Consider the following 15,622-nt stretch of genomic DNA (forward strand, 5'->3'; position numbering starts at 1 on the left):
GAAATCCATCTCAGAATTGGGAATGAGCCATTACTGACAGCTAGCTGACAAATGCAAGAGATTGTTCTGAACTCTCCGCCCAAGCAAGGGGAAAGAGACCAGAGGAAGAATGTTCAACTGAAAAAGGAAGAGGGCAGTCCATTCTCTTGCAGCATAGATGCCAGCAGCAAGTATCCCTCAAAATAAGGGAACCTGAGGTCAGGACATGGAGAGATTGCTCAGGCTTCTCCTGTACAGACACACTGCAGTTTTTATCCAGCCAAAGGGGAGAAGACCTGATACAGGCACCAGTTTCAGAGGCAGTACACCTACATGCACCAGTTGCTGGGGAATATAGATAGGAGTGTGTTGTTGCATTTGACTCTTGTTCATGGTTTTCCCATGGGCTGCTTGTAAGCTACTGTAGGAGAAGAAGATGGGCCCTTGCACAGATCCAGCATGGCTCTTCTTACGTTCTCAGAGAGACATTGTTTCCAGCAGCTAGCATCTCAGGCTGAAAGTTTATACAGCCAAAGCTAAAGCTAAAGTAATGCAATCTATGTAAGTATACCATAGTGAGTTGTGTTCAATGGTGTCCTTATGTCAATTGAATAGATGCTATTGGCAGATAAGAATTTCCTTTCCTTCCTGTAATCCTACACAGCTTGTAAATCTGCCCTGAAAGTTAGCTGATCCTACAGAGAAGATGGATGCATGCAGGGAGAGGGGATAGATGTTGGGGGAGGAAGAAAAGAGTAACTCCAATTACACAAGTAGAGATCTATTTATATAATGGACAATTGAATGTAACTATCTAAAGAATTGTTAAAAGAAATGGGAAATTCCAGTAAGGATTTAAAGCAAGCCAGTCATGAACAATATTAATTAATTATTTAAGCTATACTGTAATTGAAATAATTCTTTTAGAAACTTACTGTTTATATTTTCATTGCGGGGCAAGGGATATATGAAGGAAGAGCTAATTTTGTGTTTCTTTATATCTGTTTATGAATCAGATAAGTGTTGAAACAGAAATGTAATCAAGAGTAAGAAATTTCTATTTAATAATTTTAGTGTACATGCCTAAAAGCAATAGGCTTTTGTAGTTGTTGTTTCACAAAAATCAAGGCAAATTCCAATGGAAGTTTAAGAGTAAGAAACTTTTTCATGTGGTAAAGAGCCAATTCAGGGATTTTGGGTTTGGTTCATTGCTCTTTGAAAATATACCCTGTGTAACCTGCAAACAAGTTAGTAAATGTTGATTTACTTAATTTTAGAATAAGGCAGTTTAATGCCTTGTTCTGAAGGTAGCTCCTGATTCATCATTAATCTAACATTAACCAACATGTTTTTAAGCTTTGAGCCAATGAGTCACTGATTTAGTAAGAGATTTCCCTGGGCAGATCAACCATTTTTGCCTTGTGAAACAATAAAATGAACATTACTGTGTGTTCAGCAAGAGCACTATTGACATATCCCTGAAACCAATTACAAGGAGTTGTGTTTAAATGGGATATCTAATTGGTGAGAAATTTGCTTTCCATGTATATGCCCGCCCGCCCCCTGAGATCTGCGGGAGAGGCCCTTCTCCAGGAACCCTCTGTGAAGGAAATTAGGAGGGTGAGTACTCGGAGGAGGGCTTTCTCTGCGGTGGCGCCCAATCTATGGAATGTGCTCCCCAGAGAAGTCTGCCTGGCGCCATCGTTGTTTTTCAGCGCCAGGTGAAGACCTTTTTATTCAAACATCATTTTAACTGTTAATAGTATTTATTTATTTTATTCTTTGGCCAGGGCGGCTTATTTTATATTGTTAACTTATTTTATATTGTTAATCTATATTATTTTAATTGATTTATGTTGTGAGCCACCCCGAGGCTTCGGCGAATGGGGCGGCATAGAAATTTTCTAAATAAATAAATAAATAATCTTCAGAACCCATGTTGTCTTTGGTTTGACTGCTTTGCTATTCTATGCATTATAGTTCCATACATCGCGGTTCACACCATTTTTTTTAATCACTTCTCCAGATGGTGCTAAAAGAAAAACACTTTGCATGGATGTAAGCTAAGAATAAAGTCCCACACAAATACGATCAGAGAAACAATGAACAATTGCAGACACTAACAATTACCTAAAATACTAAAAGTATATATGCAAACAATCTGCTTGCAATAAAAGTGGTAGTCTCACACTTCGGTTTCTTTTGCCTATTCTAACTATGGACGTCTTGGTGATAAGACTTGTGTCATTGTAGGGAGTTCACATATTTTGCATATATAGGTTTCACCAACTTTCATCCACAGCTAAAAGGAACTACAAGAGGAGTTCAAAAACTTTCTCATCCTGAAGGCCAAAATCTATTTTTGAGAAACTTTTGGGGGCCACATGCCAATGCTGGATGAAGCCAAAGGCAAAAAAGGAAAGGCCTAACAGCAGCAAATTATAGTTTAAAGCTCTTACTACCAGTAAGGAAGGCTTAGGAAAGACATTTCAACCTTTTTAAAATGGGGAGAAAGCTACATATAATTGAGGATCCATGGTTGGAGGAAAGCATGTAGCACCAGGGAAGAGAATAGTCAGCTAGGAACTGCAGGAGGATTAGATTTGTCACCTGGGATCCATGGCCCTCTACCTAAAATGCTGGAGTGCTACTACCTGTTGTGAGTGAACAAGAGAGGGCTAAGTCAATCAGTAGCCTGACATAACCTATGTCGGGGCATATTAGTTGCCTTATACCGCATCAGACCATGGATCCATGTAGTCCAATACTGTTGATGCTGTCAGCCAATGGATTTCAGGAACAGTTTTCCTGGCCCTACCCAGAGATGCTAGGGTCTAGATGTTCTGCATGTAAAAATGTGGATGACTGCTGAGCAACAGTGCTATCATATAATATAGCTTAGTTGTAAATTGTAGATGGTAAATCAGGTACAGAAGAAATGATCTGAGAGTCCAGTAGGATACTGTGGAATGTGCATGTTATTTTATGAAATCAGGTGCTGGATAATAAGAAAAGAAATCTGCAAGGTAGGGTGGACTAAGCTCACATGAAATGGACAGAGAGGTCAAGAGTTCATCAAGAGCCCATGTCTCCAGCAAGGCTTCACTGCATTTTAATAAATGATGAAGCAATGGGGAAAGTACTATTTTATTTTTATTTATTTATATTGCGATTTATATCCTGCCTTTTTCCTACAAAGGGCTCAAGGCAGCTTACATCATCTCTCCTCCTCCATCTTATCCCCACAACAACAACCCTGTGAGGTAGGTTGGGCTGAGAATCTGTGACTGGCCCAAAGTCACCCAGTTGGCTCCATGGCTGAGCGGGGACTAGAACCCAGATCCTCTGAGTCCCAGTCCCATGCTCTTAATCACTACACCACACTGGCTCTCACTACTACAGTGTGTTGTGTGGATGGGTTTCAATGGCAACACAAAATAAGAATGTATTAACCCCTTCTCTCCTGCACTCTAATCCCATGGAAAATGTCCTTGTTAAATCCATCTTTTCACACCAGGAGGAAAACTGTCTTTGGCACTTTTCCTTCTAGATTGCCTACTGTTGTTTAGGTCAGCTGAGGAATCAGAAGAAATATGCCCAGGTCACCATTTTGCAGCCCATTGAAGTGGCATTTTGGCAAAGTGCCGCACCCACCCATGCAGTGTGGGCACAGTCCTAAGCTCCCTGTGGAAGCTGTTGTTCCTAACTAATCCCAAGAGTCCCACCTGCTTCACAAGCAGCATTTGCTGAGCCCAATGTAAAGTGCTGTTTTTGACCTTTAAAGCCTTCAACAGGCTTTTAAGTTGGCCCTGAAACACTATTTTATTCTGGTCTTCTCCTAAAATGAATGCTGCCTTCATAGCTGGTTTTGTTGCTGATTCCATTGCAGGTTTTATTGTCAGTTTTATTCCCATTTTTACTGTGTACTTACTGTTTTTATTGTGTTTTTACTGTTCTTCAGCCAAGCAAATTTTATGTGTTTTATTGCTGTATGTCACCTTGGGAGGCTTTTGCCCTGAAAGGCGGCCAAGACATATTTCTTTAAATAAAGAAATATCTGTCTCACTCCCTCCAATCCCCACAAAGCTTTACTTCAACCTTCCCTTCCCTGGTTTGGGCAGTTTAAGCCCTGATTGTCTATAAATTAGATTACAGTCCTTGACAACCATTCAGAATCTGCAACTTGTGCAAAATGAGGCAACCAGATTTTTAATTGGGACCAGAAGATCTGTACATATAACACCAATTCTGGCCCTCTGATAGGTTGCCTGTATATTTCTGAGTAGCTTTTAACCTATAAAGCCCTGCATGGTCTGGGACCATGGAATGCTTCTCTCAGCCATAGTCTTCCCATATGGAACAATTAACATCCAAGGTCGCTTTCTGAGTCCCACTTCTAAGAAGGCTTAGAGGGAGTGTCTTCTCAGTGGCAGTCCATCAACTGTGGAATGATTCCACCTCTGTAGCCTTCTGGGTACCAAGTTATCATCCTTTTGAGGCCAGGTTAAGGCAGCACTCTGTGCTGATGCATGTAAGGAGATCCTAAGTTACCAAATGGTGGTTGCCAATGTCTGGTGTTTTTAACAGGTTTCTTCTGTACTGTATATTGTTGTAGTTGTTAACTTTTAAAAACTGTTTTTATGTTTTGTATTATTTATTTATTCATTCATTCACATATTTATATGCCATCTATAATCGCCAAAGGCCTTCTTAGGTGGCTTGCAGCAAACAAAAATGTATTACAGAAATATTTATGATGTTTTCATTGTCTCATGATCCTATTTCAAAATTACCGTTACTAATAACTTGGATGGTATAGAATTTACATGAATAAATAAACTCTCATCAGCCCAGCCAGCATGATAAACCAGCAGAGATTCTGGGAACTGTAGACTAAACATCTGGAGGGTACCAGATTGAGAAAGGCCAACTTATTTCAACCTTCATAATTTCTGTTCTAATATTTAACTCTCTCTCTCTGTTAGTTTCACACTGCATGGCTTTTCCTCATTAAATCAAGTACAATTAGAAACAACCACCCCTGCCCATCACACACACACCTGGAAGTTTTGGTAGTTCAAGCTGGTCTACAATATCAAAGCCCTTTGATCAGTTCTGCTGCAAATGAACTGCAGGACTAGATATTCCTTTGGCCTGACTCAGCAAGGCAATGGCAATGCTTATTTTATTAAAATTCTCACAAACTAAAAAAGAAATAAATGATGATATGTTGGTGTGCCTTTCAGCTGGTTTCCTTTGAAACTAATGGGTAAGCATCGAATTCATACATTTGCATTTTGTTTTAGCAACCATTTTTAACAGCAGCCATCAATCACCCCATTTGTTCAATGGAATGTTTAAGAAGAGTTAATAAAACAAAATCATATTATGGCACATATAGAACTGTTGAAACCATCTGGCACATAGAATGGAAATTCAGCCTTTATTTATTTATTTCATTAACTTTTAAAAAAGGAAAGAAAAAATTCAATATCATACTTGTCGAATCCCCCTTCATTCATATGGTAAGTATAATTGATATGGCAATCTGTATTTCAGCCATGTGTAGGAAACCAGAAATATGGTAATGTAACATTTTACTACAAAACCATAATGTCCCCAATAATTTGATTCTGTATTTTCTTCTTAATGACATAACAAACAGACTTGCATTTGTGATGAATGTTTCCCTTCACATGAAAGACACCTTGATCAAAATGACTCATGCTGACTAAACCTGTGTGCACCGTACTGATTAACTGGATCAAAAGCTTCTTACATAGTGTCTCAGGAACTTAGCATATGGTTGCTTCTTTCTGTCCTTGCTGGAAAGCTGTCAGCATCACATTTTGCTGTGGAGGCAACAAGAGACTATACTGAAATGAACTCCATTTCAGTCCAATCTTTTTGGAAGAAAGATTTTTTTAAGGGACGGGAAGGGAAAGGTGGTGTACTCTTTCATTAATACTCAAGGTTTTATTAAATCCCATGAAATGGCTACTTTATCTTTCCCAAGGAGAGAAACATAGGGTAACACTTTAGACTCTTTAGACCCACCCTATTTTCTATTTTCTAGTAAGGGTGGGAGAAAAATTGAATCGCTGAACATTTTTACATGAACTGACCTAATTTGTGCTTCTTGAATTAACAGGTGAACCTATGGGGCCCTTGCTTTTCACAATTCTCTGAATTTTGCAATGCAATTCTCCATCAAAAGTGCATATAAATGTGTAGATCAATGGAAATTGCACATAAAACTGCACATATTGGGAAAAATGCTTAGGGTAAATATTGGGAAAGTTGAATAAAAAGTGTGTAGAGATTTGTGTGCAGAAAAATGTGTATGGATTTCATGCAGAATTTTAATTTAAAAACTGTGAACTGATTCAGAAACACAATGAACTTGAGCTTGACAAGTGTGAACATTACAGAAAGTAAACAGAGTCATTCATTTCTGTTTATGGTTGCTCCCCAATGCTTCAAACTGGGGATTGTTCCCAGCCCTACCTCATATGCTCTACCAATGACCCAGCAGTCCTTCCTTTGACTTGCTTATACTACTTGAATTACATGGAATAAAAGAATCTACAATACGTATCTTTGTCCCCTACAGGATTCTTTCAGATAGCCTTTGGAAAGAATTTTGCTCAATTCATTCCATATGGTTCAGATAACATAATTGATTTTGTTCTAAATTCTTTTTGTTCTCCTATTATCCATTTAAAAACTAGTAGAAGTATGGAAGATTGACAGTGCAGGTATTTTCATTTAACTGGGAAAGGCATTCTCAACTATCTTATCTGTATTGCTTAACAAAAGAAAAAGGGGAAATTAAATAACAGAAGTACCTATATAAAGAGTATTGTGTACAGTATATCTCACCATCATGGAAGATGTAATCATGGTGGCCTAAACTTTTAGGAAAACCCAGTGTAGCATTGAGAAGATACACTGGGCTTCAGCATGAAGTCTATCTTTCTACTGTAGAAGGAATTGATGTGGAATGCCTGTTTCATATTCGTCAGCTAATTTGGAAAGGTGGTGGTGGAGGTAGGGGGACTCAGTCCTACAAACTGGTGGAATGAAGCCATATTGTGACCTGACACTACTCAAGCTCTCAAAGTTCTAATATCTTTTCCTCACAGTCCTTGGAGAAGAGGAAGTTTTCCAGTTGCTATCACATTTGCATTACAATACCATCTATGTTAGTAGAATATTGCATTGATTCTGATGATAATTTGAAGATACTGCCCTCAATCCTCTGCATTTGTAGACTTTTTAAACCCACTCACTCCCTGTAATCTCTCATGTTTCCTATCAGCTTCTTATTTTGACGTAAACTTCAATGTGATCCCCAACAGAGGAATTTATCCTTCTGAAGTCTTAGTGGAACAACAATGGTTTCAGGAAATATGCTGTGCTCCAATTATGTTACTGCCAACAACAATTGACATCAAACATGATATCTGAATGATTCACCAACCCTACAGAACCCAAGAAGACTGCACCAGCATTTTTCATTGAGAAAAAGATTTCTTAGGAGGAATAGTGCTCCCATGGTTTCGGATATTACATTTAACAAAGATTTTAAGAGTTATGTCTCAATTTCCAGGATTACTTTGTTTTTGAATTGTCACATAGACATCAATATAATGTCAATTCCATTTCTGAAGCACTGTTGGAGTTCTTTCTTCCAAATTGTCCCTGTCTAGGACAGTTATTCATATGATTGCAGTTACATATAGTGGCCCTTATTGCATATGTATGAAGTTAAAACATAGAGAAAGTTGTGGTATTTTTCTCACAGCAATGCCTCTATGTGGAAAACAGTATAGCTCCTGGTAGTAATGCATGCATTACTCTTCATAGCACAAAAAGTTACCAATGACCACTGGACAGAAAAAAGGAATGAATCACAGAATAGAATAGTAGATTTGGGAGTGGTCAAGAAGGCCATCAGATCCACCCTGCTACTAGGGCTAATGAACATGCTCAGCATCTGGAAGCTTACCTAAAAAAGTTTATTTGACGTATTTCTGTTTGGGATTAGGAATGCTTTGCCTATCTTCCAGCAGCTTGCTTGTGAATGGCTTTTAAAGACTAATTTTTATTCTTGGAGTTAGACTAGCACTGATGAACTCAGTGATGCTATTCAATTCATGGACCAGCTTTTAATCCGTCAGATGTCTTTGCTAATAGAAGAGGAAGGGTGATTTTGACCATCTCCTCCTTCCCTAGACTCCTTTGTACCCCCTTCCACAGTATTCTGAATAGCCTTCCAGACCTCTGCAATGATTTTTCTCAGGTTGCAGGGGAAAGGAGGAATAATTGAAAATAGACACCCTCCTCTTCTGCAAGTAGTGCCATCAAAAGTAGAATAGCACCAAACTCATCAAACTTTGCTCCGAAAACCTACATAGAAGAAGATTCTGCTGTCTCCCTGGACAGCTCATTTCATGATGGTTGGTATGACAGGGAAGCTTTTCCTTAAGTGTAATTTGAGAAGCTACCTTACCATTTGCTGGGATGATGACTATGGTCTGCCTAATCTGTTGGTTTAGAGACATCATGCATCTTCTCTTAACTATGTTCTGCTTCATCTCCTTTTCACTAGAAAAGGTTCCTGTGCAAAGGCCAAAACAGTACTGTAGGATAAATTAATCCTAGTCTGTTAATTGAATTGATTTTCCTGCACTGCCCCATCCCCACTGTCTGGTCTCTAGGATCCTCTATATTCCAATAGCATATAGCCTGGCTAGTTTGCACAGACAGCAGCTGAAGTTGTGGTCCTTCTTTCTCAGGGTAGAAATTCCATCATGCCAGCCTCCATCTGTATGTGGTATAATCCAGACATAGGTTTGAACAGATTGCTGCCCTGCACTTTGCAAGCGCAAAGTAACTCCTCGCTGCCCCTTTGCCCCAAAGCAGCTTTCTACAACTGTGCATACTCTGGATGTGCAGGACCACGATTTCTACCATGCCCATAGTGGCTGAAGATGATGGGGATCCTAGTCTACCCAACACAGCCAGAAGACACCAAGCCCCTGTCACCTTTTGCCTCAGGTGCTAAGACTTTTCTTCATTCCTCAGTGCTAAGAACTAACCGGTCCTCTCTCACCCTCTCCGTCTCCCCATGTCCGTCCTGTGAGAGTTTCTGTCCCCATCACCTTCCTCCTCCTCCTCCTCGCCTCCTGCTCCGCTCCAACTTGCAACCTTGCGCTAGGGAAGCCCGGGAACATGACGCACCAGGGCCCCCTCCAGCGCCTGCCTTCAGCGACTCGGTCCGCATCTCCCTGTTCACCTGCAGGCAGCGGCTCCGCGAGCAGCTGATCCGGGGCCTCGGGCGTTTGCCGCCTCCGGGAAATTCCGCGCCGGATCCTCGCCCTCCCTTCGCCTGGAGCGGGACTCGCGGGGCTCCGGGAAGGGGATCGGCTGCAGCGGGCCCTCCCGCCCTTCGCCTCCTCTCTCCCACCCATCTCCCCATCCCCACCCCCACCGCGCCGCCGCCTTTCTGAGCGGCTTGTCGAAGGAGCCGGCTCGCTCTTGCTGCTGCTTCGCCGCCGCCGCGGCCGCCTGCGACCAACTAATCATGAAGGACCGAGAGAGGAGGAAGACCAGCAGCCCGGCAGCAAAGCGCTGCTTCTTCCCATCCGCTCCTGCTCGGAGGTGTGGAGCTCAGGACTGGGGGATCAGGTGAGAGGGCTCTGGGCGCAGATTCTCCGGGGAAATCGCTCCCCCGCCCTCCTGCTTCTTGCGGGGGGGGGAAGAGGGCGGGCTTCTTACCTCTCTACCCCCCCCCCATTCCCAAATTAGATCTTCTGCTGCACGTGTTAGTTACCAGCCAATATTGGTCCGATGGAAGACAAGGCAATGAGACATCCGAAAGGGGTGGCTGTGCCAAGGGGGGCGAAGAGGGGCGAGAAAAAGGGCGCCCCTCCTGATGGTGCCTGCTCTCCTCCTTCTTCTGCCCACTTTTTAATAGATCATGTTCGAGTCTCCTGGAGCTGAGCAGCTTGGTGAGCCGGAGGGGAGTGTCGTCTCTCGCCCTTCTCTCTTCTCCCCCCGCCCCACCATACACCAACAAAGGATGGTACCGTGATGAGTGAAATCGTTTCCCTCGCATGCTGCCTGCTTCACACGCACCCCCCCCCCCAGCTGCAATAAGTCTGCGTTGTGCACTTTGCCACATTACCCTCTCTCCGAGCAGAGCGCGTCTGATCTTTGGAGAGCTGCGCGCGTGTGCGCGCGTGTGCGCGCGCGCGCGTGTGCGTGTGTAAATTAGAAGTCATGCCAGCTGTAGCCTGTCAGGGCTGTTTCCTTCTGCCAGCGAGCTTGCTGACGGAGGGGAGAGGAAGGAGAAAGAGGGATGCTCTTTAAAGGGAGGGATGAGGTCTGTGTTTGTGTGCGCGCGCGATGGGGAGAGTTTGGAGATCTCTTCCAAACCGGAGTCCTTTCTGGTGCCAGACTCAGGTAAGGCTGCACCTTGTGGTCCATTTCCTTGACGGGAAGAAGCTTGGACCAGCCAATGCCAGGCATCCCCTTCTCACTACTTGGAGGGGCGGAGCGGGCGCGATTGTGGAGCTGACAAAGGAAGATCTTGCCAATTGCTCTTCGCTCCCTCCCGACTCTTCCCTCGCCCTCCCGCGATTCCCAAATTCTGCTGCTGTAGACTGAGGAATTGGTCGCGCTGCTTTGCCTGATCCAACTCCCCCTCTCCGATCTCTGTAACTTCTGATCTTCGCAGCGGCTCCGCAGCCAATCATATCGACTCCCCTGGTTTGTGTGAATGGGGGGATGGGCGGCGGGGCGCGGAGGGGGGGCAGAGAGGGAATGGATCCATAGGATTTTAGGATCTTCCTCGGACAATGGGGCAGGGCTGTGGCTGGCAGGCTGTGCCACAGATTAGCACGAGGTAACTCCTTATCTTTCCTTTGGATCCGTAGATTACAAACTCCCCCCGTGAAGGGGTGACCAAGCTGGCGAGGAGACGGAAGTTTCTGTTCATTATTTGGGGTTGAATCGGAAAGAAAAGAGGGGTAAGAAAGGAAGTATTCCCCGTCGCCAGCAGCACGAAGGAAGCAGAAAAGAATACACCTCACCTCGGTCCTTCTCCAGCATCCACTGCCATTGGCCATGAAGAGAAAACAGAAGAGGTTTCTGCAAATGACGTTGTTGTTCGTGGTGACTCTAATTTTTCTGCCAAACATTGGACTCTGGTCTCTGTACAGGGAGAAACACCTGGTGAAATCCTCCGTGCTAGGGGAGCAGCAGGTAAGTGGCCGAATCAGATCCGGAGTGGTCCGGAGCAAAGACAGATGCATGTGCCTGAGTGAGCGTTTGTGTGTATGTTAAGCGGAGACTTAGAGCATCTATTTAGTTGCTATAAAAAGCTGGGCTGGCTCTTAGCAGAGATGCATCTTCTAACTTGAACCTGTTTCTGTGTGAATGATGTACACACATGAAAAGAACCCTCAAGGAAGTCGTCGTGGTACTGAGGATTGGTATGGTTTGTGCTACTCATGACAGAAACCTGGAAGAAGGATGGCTGTGTCCTGAGGCAAGAAAGTTTCCAGAATCTAATTTATTGGACTTTTGTGCTTACAAAGTGTGAGATGAAATCTGCTTCTCCGGTAGACACTCAGTCCATTGCCTGTAGCAGGACTCAGTTTGATCCTCAAAGTTTGGACATGGGTGTGTACTTACCTAAGAATGCTTATAAAAGTCTGATGAGAACTCTGTTATCAGTTGTAGCATACAGAATGCATTTGGATCTAATCACTTTAATACGGTACCTATATAACTACATTATATTTGGAAATGGGGGCAGATCAATAATGATTTCTAAAGCACTCTTCATTGTACAATGTGCCTTAGGATTATCTCCCTTATTTTCAAACTGACCCAGAAAGATAGGTAAAGCTTGGAGATGAGCCCTCTGGGCTGCCCACAAAACTTCTCAGCTGAATGAGAATTTGACTGTGGGCATCTTAAGTCAAGCTGAACATCCTGTCTGTTCAATACAGCCCTCTATGCTTTTTTTCCTGCACTTGTCTCCCCTTCTAGCAACACTTCTGAGTTCCTTTTGTCTCCCCATTACTCAAGTAACACTTCTGAGTGCCCAGTCGTTTCACTGACTGGATATTTCTGTAGTGAACATCGTCTGTGTAGAATGGCAGCACACACATGCACACCCAGGGTACATGGACCAGTCTTTCTGCTTGATGTCATAATGTGCTCTTAAATATCTCTAGTTTATGGTCTTCTCTGTCATCTGAGATTAAGAGCAGTTAATATAACCTATATTTTTTGTCATAATTTTCAACTCGTTAAGTTTATGTATGGCTCGTAAACCAAAATAAGACTTGCATTAAATTAAGTGCCTTTTAGAGAGTTGCTTTAATGCAAAACTTTAAATCATGGATACTAATAAATTAGGAAAAGCTGTATGTCTTCCTGCAAACTGTTCCTTATAGATTTTAAACATTTCATATATATACAAGGCTGAGGGAGGTAAAAATATAGAAATGTTTTATCTTGTAGCTTGTTTATCACTTGCATCAGAATGTTCCAGGCAGCACTATATATCAACTGTTATATTAATATCCTTAATTTCAAGGGCCATCACTCAAGCATGTTATATCCCCTCCACATATTGAATGTCTGTAAATTAGTTTGGTCAATAGAAGACACAGTAATGCACATCAAATTGTTGATTGATACCCTGCTGTTGACATTTGCAGTACAGCTTTTTTTAATGTGTTAAAAAAGTTATGAAGTGCTCTAAATCAAGCTGCCACTTTAAAGGAGCTTTACATTTATAAGACATCACTCTTTTTTAGAACTGTCTCTTCTTCCTAAAAGCACTGCAAAATTTTAAATTCTTTTACAGCAAGCTCTATTTAAAAGAAACGTCCAGTGTATTCAATAGGGCTTACTCCTAGGTAAGTATCTATAATATTGCTAGCTTAGGACATAGAATATAATATAACTTTGAGTAAGAGTTTGGTTATGTAATAGTATGAATAGCTGGATTTGAGATGTACTCTACAGTAACTGCTTTGAGTTTTTGTTTTCTAGTTAACAGTCAGTCTAATTCTATGCTTGTTTACTCACACAAAAGTCCTGCTGTGGTCAATGGGGCTTACTCCTAGGTAAGTGTGCATAGTATTGCAGCCTAAGGCATTATCTTAAGCAAAGGAAATACTTATACTGCAACATTGAATATGTCTAACCATTAAGTCCTACTGAGTTCAATGGAGCTTTATACCCTACTAAGCAAGTTCAGAACTGCAACGTCAGATGCTGAGCAGGTAGTACGTGAGCAATCAAAATGATCCTTTTAAAATCAACACATGGACAATGAAGGAACAAGTTCTAAAGTTCTCAAAGATCACTTGCTGAAACATGTAGGGTGAAATTGGTGCTAATAAGGTCTTTAGAACTTACACGACTTGAATAATTTTATCCTGGCTCTGCTTCAGAAGCAATATGACTTCTCCTTAGTGAAACAAGACTTTTAATCAAATGTTTTGAGCTGGGCTTAACATCACACAAAGTATTATCTGTCCAGAGGCCTGTAATTCAATTTTGTAGTGAATGTGAATATATGTATTGTAACAAGTGAGGCTTAGTAATACACAATTTGGGTAAGAAACATGTGTTTCAAGGCAAATTGCTAGTTTCAAGTGTCTTACTTTACAATCCAGCATATCTGGATTTTAAGACTGTAAGTGTTTATATATTATTTATATGTTAATTTCACAAGTATATGCCTCACAAAGTGGTATGTTAACTATGCTGAGTTGATATCTGTCTTTAACTTTATTAGCATTACAATCATGTGCATTCCCTCCTTCCCCAAGATTATGGAATGATCTCACCAGAGAAGCCCGCCTGGCACCAACACTATTATTTTTCATGTCAGGTTAAGACCTTCTCATATTCTCTGGTATTTGACAGCACCTGGCAGGGTTATGAACTCAGATATACATGCAAAGAGTGAGAGATACACATGCAATTTTAACCAATGTTGACTGTTAAAATTGTGTATGTGTTGATCTGTGTATTGCATGTAAATGGTTTTTATATTAGGTTACGATATTGTATTTTAAAGGTTTTTAAAGTCCTTGTATATTGGCTAGAGAGCTTTGGCCATTGAACAGTGTAGAAATCTAGTGCATGAATCTGAATCTGAATGGCCCCAAATCTGAGCTCAGCATAATGTCATGTCCTTTTTCTTTCTGATTAAGAATATATTGCAGAATATAACTCTGAGAACTCAGGTGGGATGTCCTACAAAGACCTCAGAAAGTGTATGCTACAATTCAGTTGTTTATGCGTATTTGTATCATTTAAGGCTGTAATACTATATCCATTTATCTGGGACTAAGCTTAATTAAATAAATGGGACTTATACCTGAGAAGGTGTACAGGATTGTATTGTGATAGATCCAGAGGAATTGGTAATATGCCAGTTAGGAGTGGCATGTTCTAACAATCATTACAAGTGGCCATCATGCCTGTAGTGCACTTCAGTATTGGCCTCACATGGTCTATTTTGTCCTACGTAATTATGTAGAAGAACCACCAGGCATTCTGTGCCTTACACTCTGGTGGGCCTTTTTAGTATGACTAAATAATGCGACTTTATGAATGAATGCAGCTTTATAAAAAGATGTTTGCAAAAATGGTTGTGAAAGAAAACTCATATGTATCATAGAACATTGATTGATTCTGTATGATGTTATGATTCTGTATGCATTTACATGGGCATCAGAGCTTTTGACTTAGTGGACTTGAGTCATGTACAGGATTGTGCTTATCAGGATTCATGTTCTAAGTTGTGCCATGAACTGCATAGAATCACTTACCACTTCCATGTAAGGGTGTCAGAGAAATTTGCAACAGATTCAAATGAGACGGGATATCTGTGAATCTGACCTGCAGAGTCCCCAGTGTACTGACTTTTCTGAGTCTTGTGAATTCTACAGAACACAAATTTGAACACAGATTTAGCCATGCTATTAAAATGTTTTAAAACCATCACGTGAAAATACTCATTTTCCAAAATAGGTAAATGCATGGAACATGCATATTCTAAGGAAATTTGCACGTCACTTTTGCACAAGAGCACATTTGTGCAAACATACATTTTTCAACATAAAAGCAAGTTTGAGAAACTGAAACAAAATCTGAGTTGTCACTTTGCTAATGACTGAGCAAAAGATACCCAACAGCAGAGTCAACACCGATTTAACAAAATCCACACATCCCTACTCACTTCTGAACCTATGCTTGTATCCCATCAGTGTTCTTATTATCAGGCAAAATTAACACTGAGTCTTGTGCCACCTTAAAGAGTAATGCATAAATTTTAATGGATACCGTCCACTTCATATAATTGGTATCTTTTGCTACACAGAATATATATAAGAGAAGGGTAGCTGGCTAATTGAGGTATTGACTGGCAATGTAATGCCAAAATTCATCACAATCAATAAGAGGTCTAGCCTTAAAATAATTAGAAACCAAAAACCAGCCAGTGAGGTCCCATTAGACAGTGAATGTTTGAAAGGAATATTGAAAAAGAATAGTGAAACTGAGGAGCACCTGGATGAATTTTTTTGCACCACTTATGAAAAAT

The 15,622-nt window shown here is 41.3% G+C and overlaps 1 protein-coding gene across 1 annotated transcript in view; it reads left to right on the forward strand.

Annotated features, from left to right (window-relative positions):
• The first annotated feature begins 11,112 nt into the window (after nucleotides 1–11,112).
• Nucleotides 11,113–15,622, forward strand: part of GALNTL6 (polypeptide N-acetylgalactosaminyltransferase like 6) — a 541,487-nt gene continuing 536,977 nt past the window's right edge. The window contains exon 1 of the mRNA XM_044430819.1: nucleotides 11,113–11,250. Within this exon, the coding sequence (XP_044286754.1) occupies nucleotides 11,113–11,250 (138 nt within the window). The remainder of the gene's footprint in view (nucleotides 11,251–15,622) is intronic.

The sequence above is a fragment of the Varanus komodoensis genome, unplaced genomic scaffold (genome assembly GCF_004798865.1).
Source record: "Varanus komodoensis strain SLA01 unplaced genomic scaffold, ASM479886v1 scaffold21, whole genome shotgun sequence".
Classification (NCBI taxonomy): Eukaryota; Metazoa; Chordata; class Lepidosauria; order Squamata; family Varanidae; genus Varanus; species Varanus komodoensis.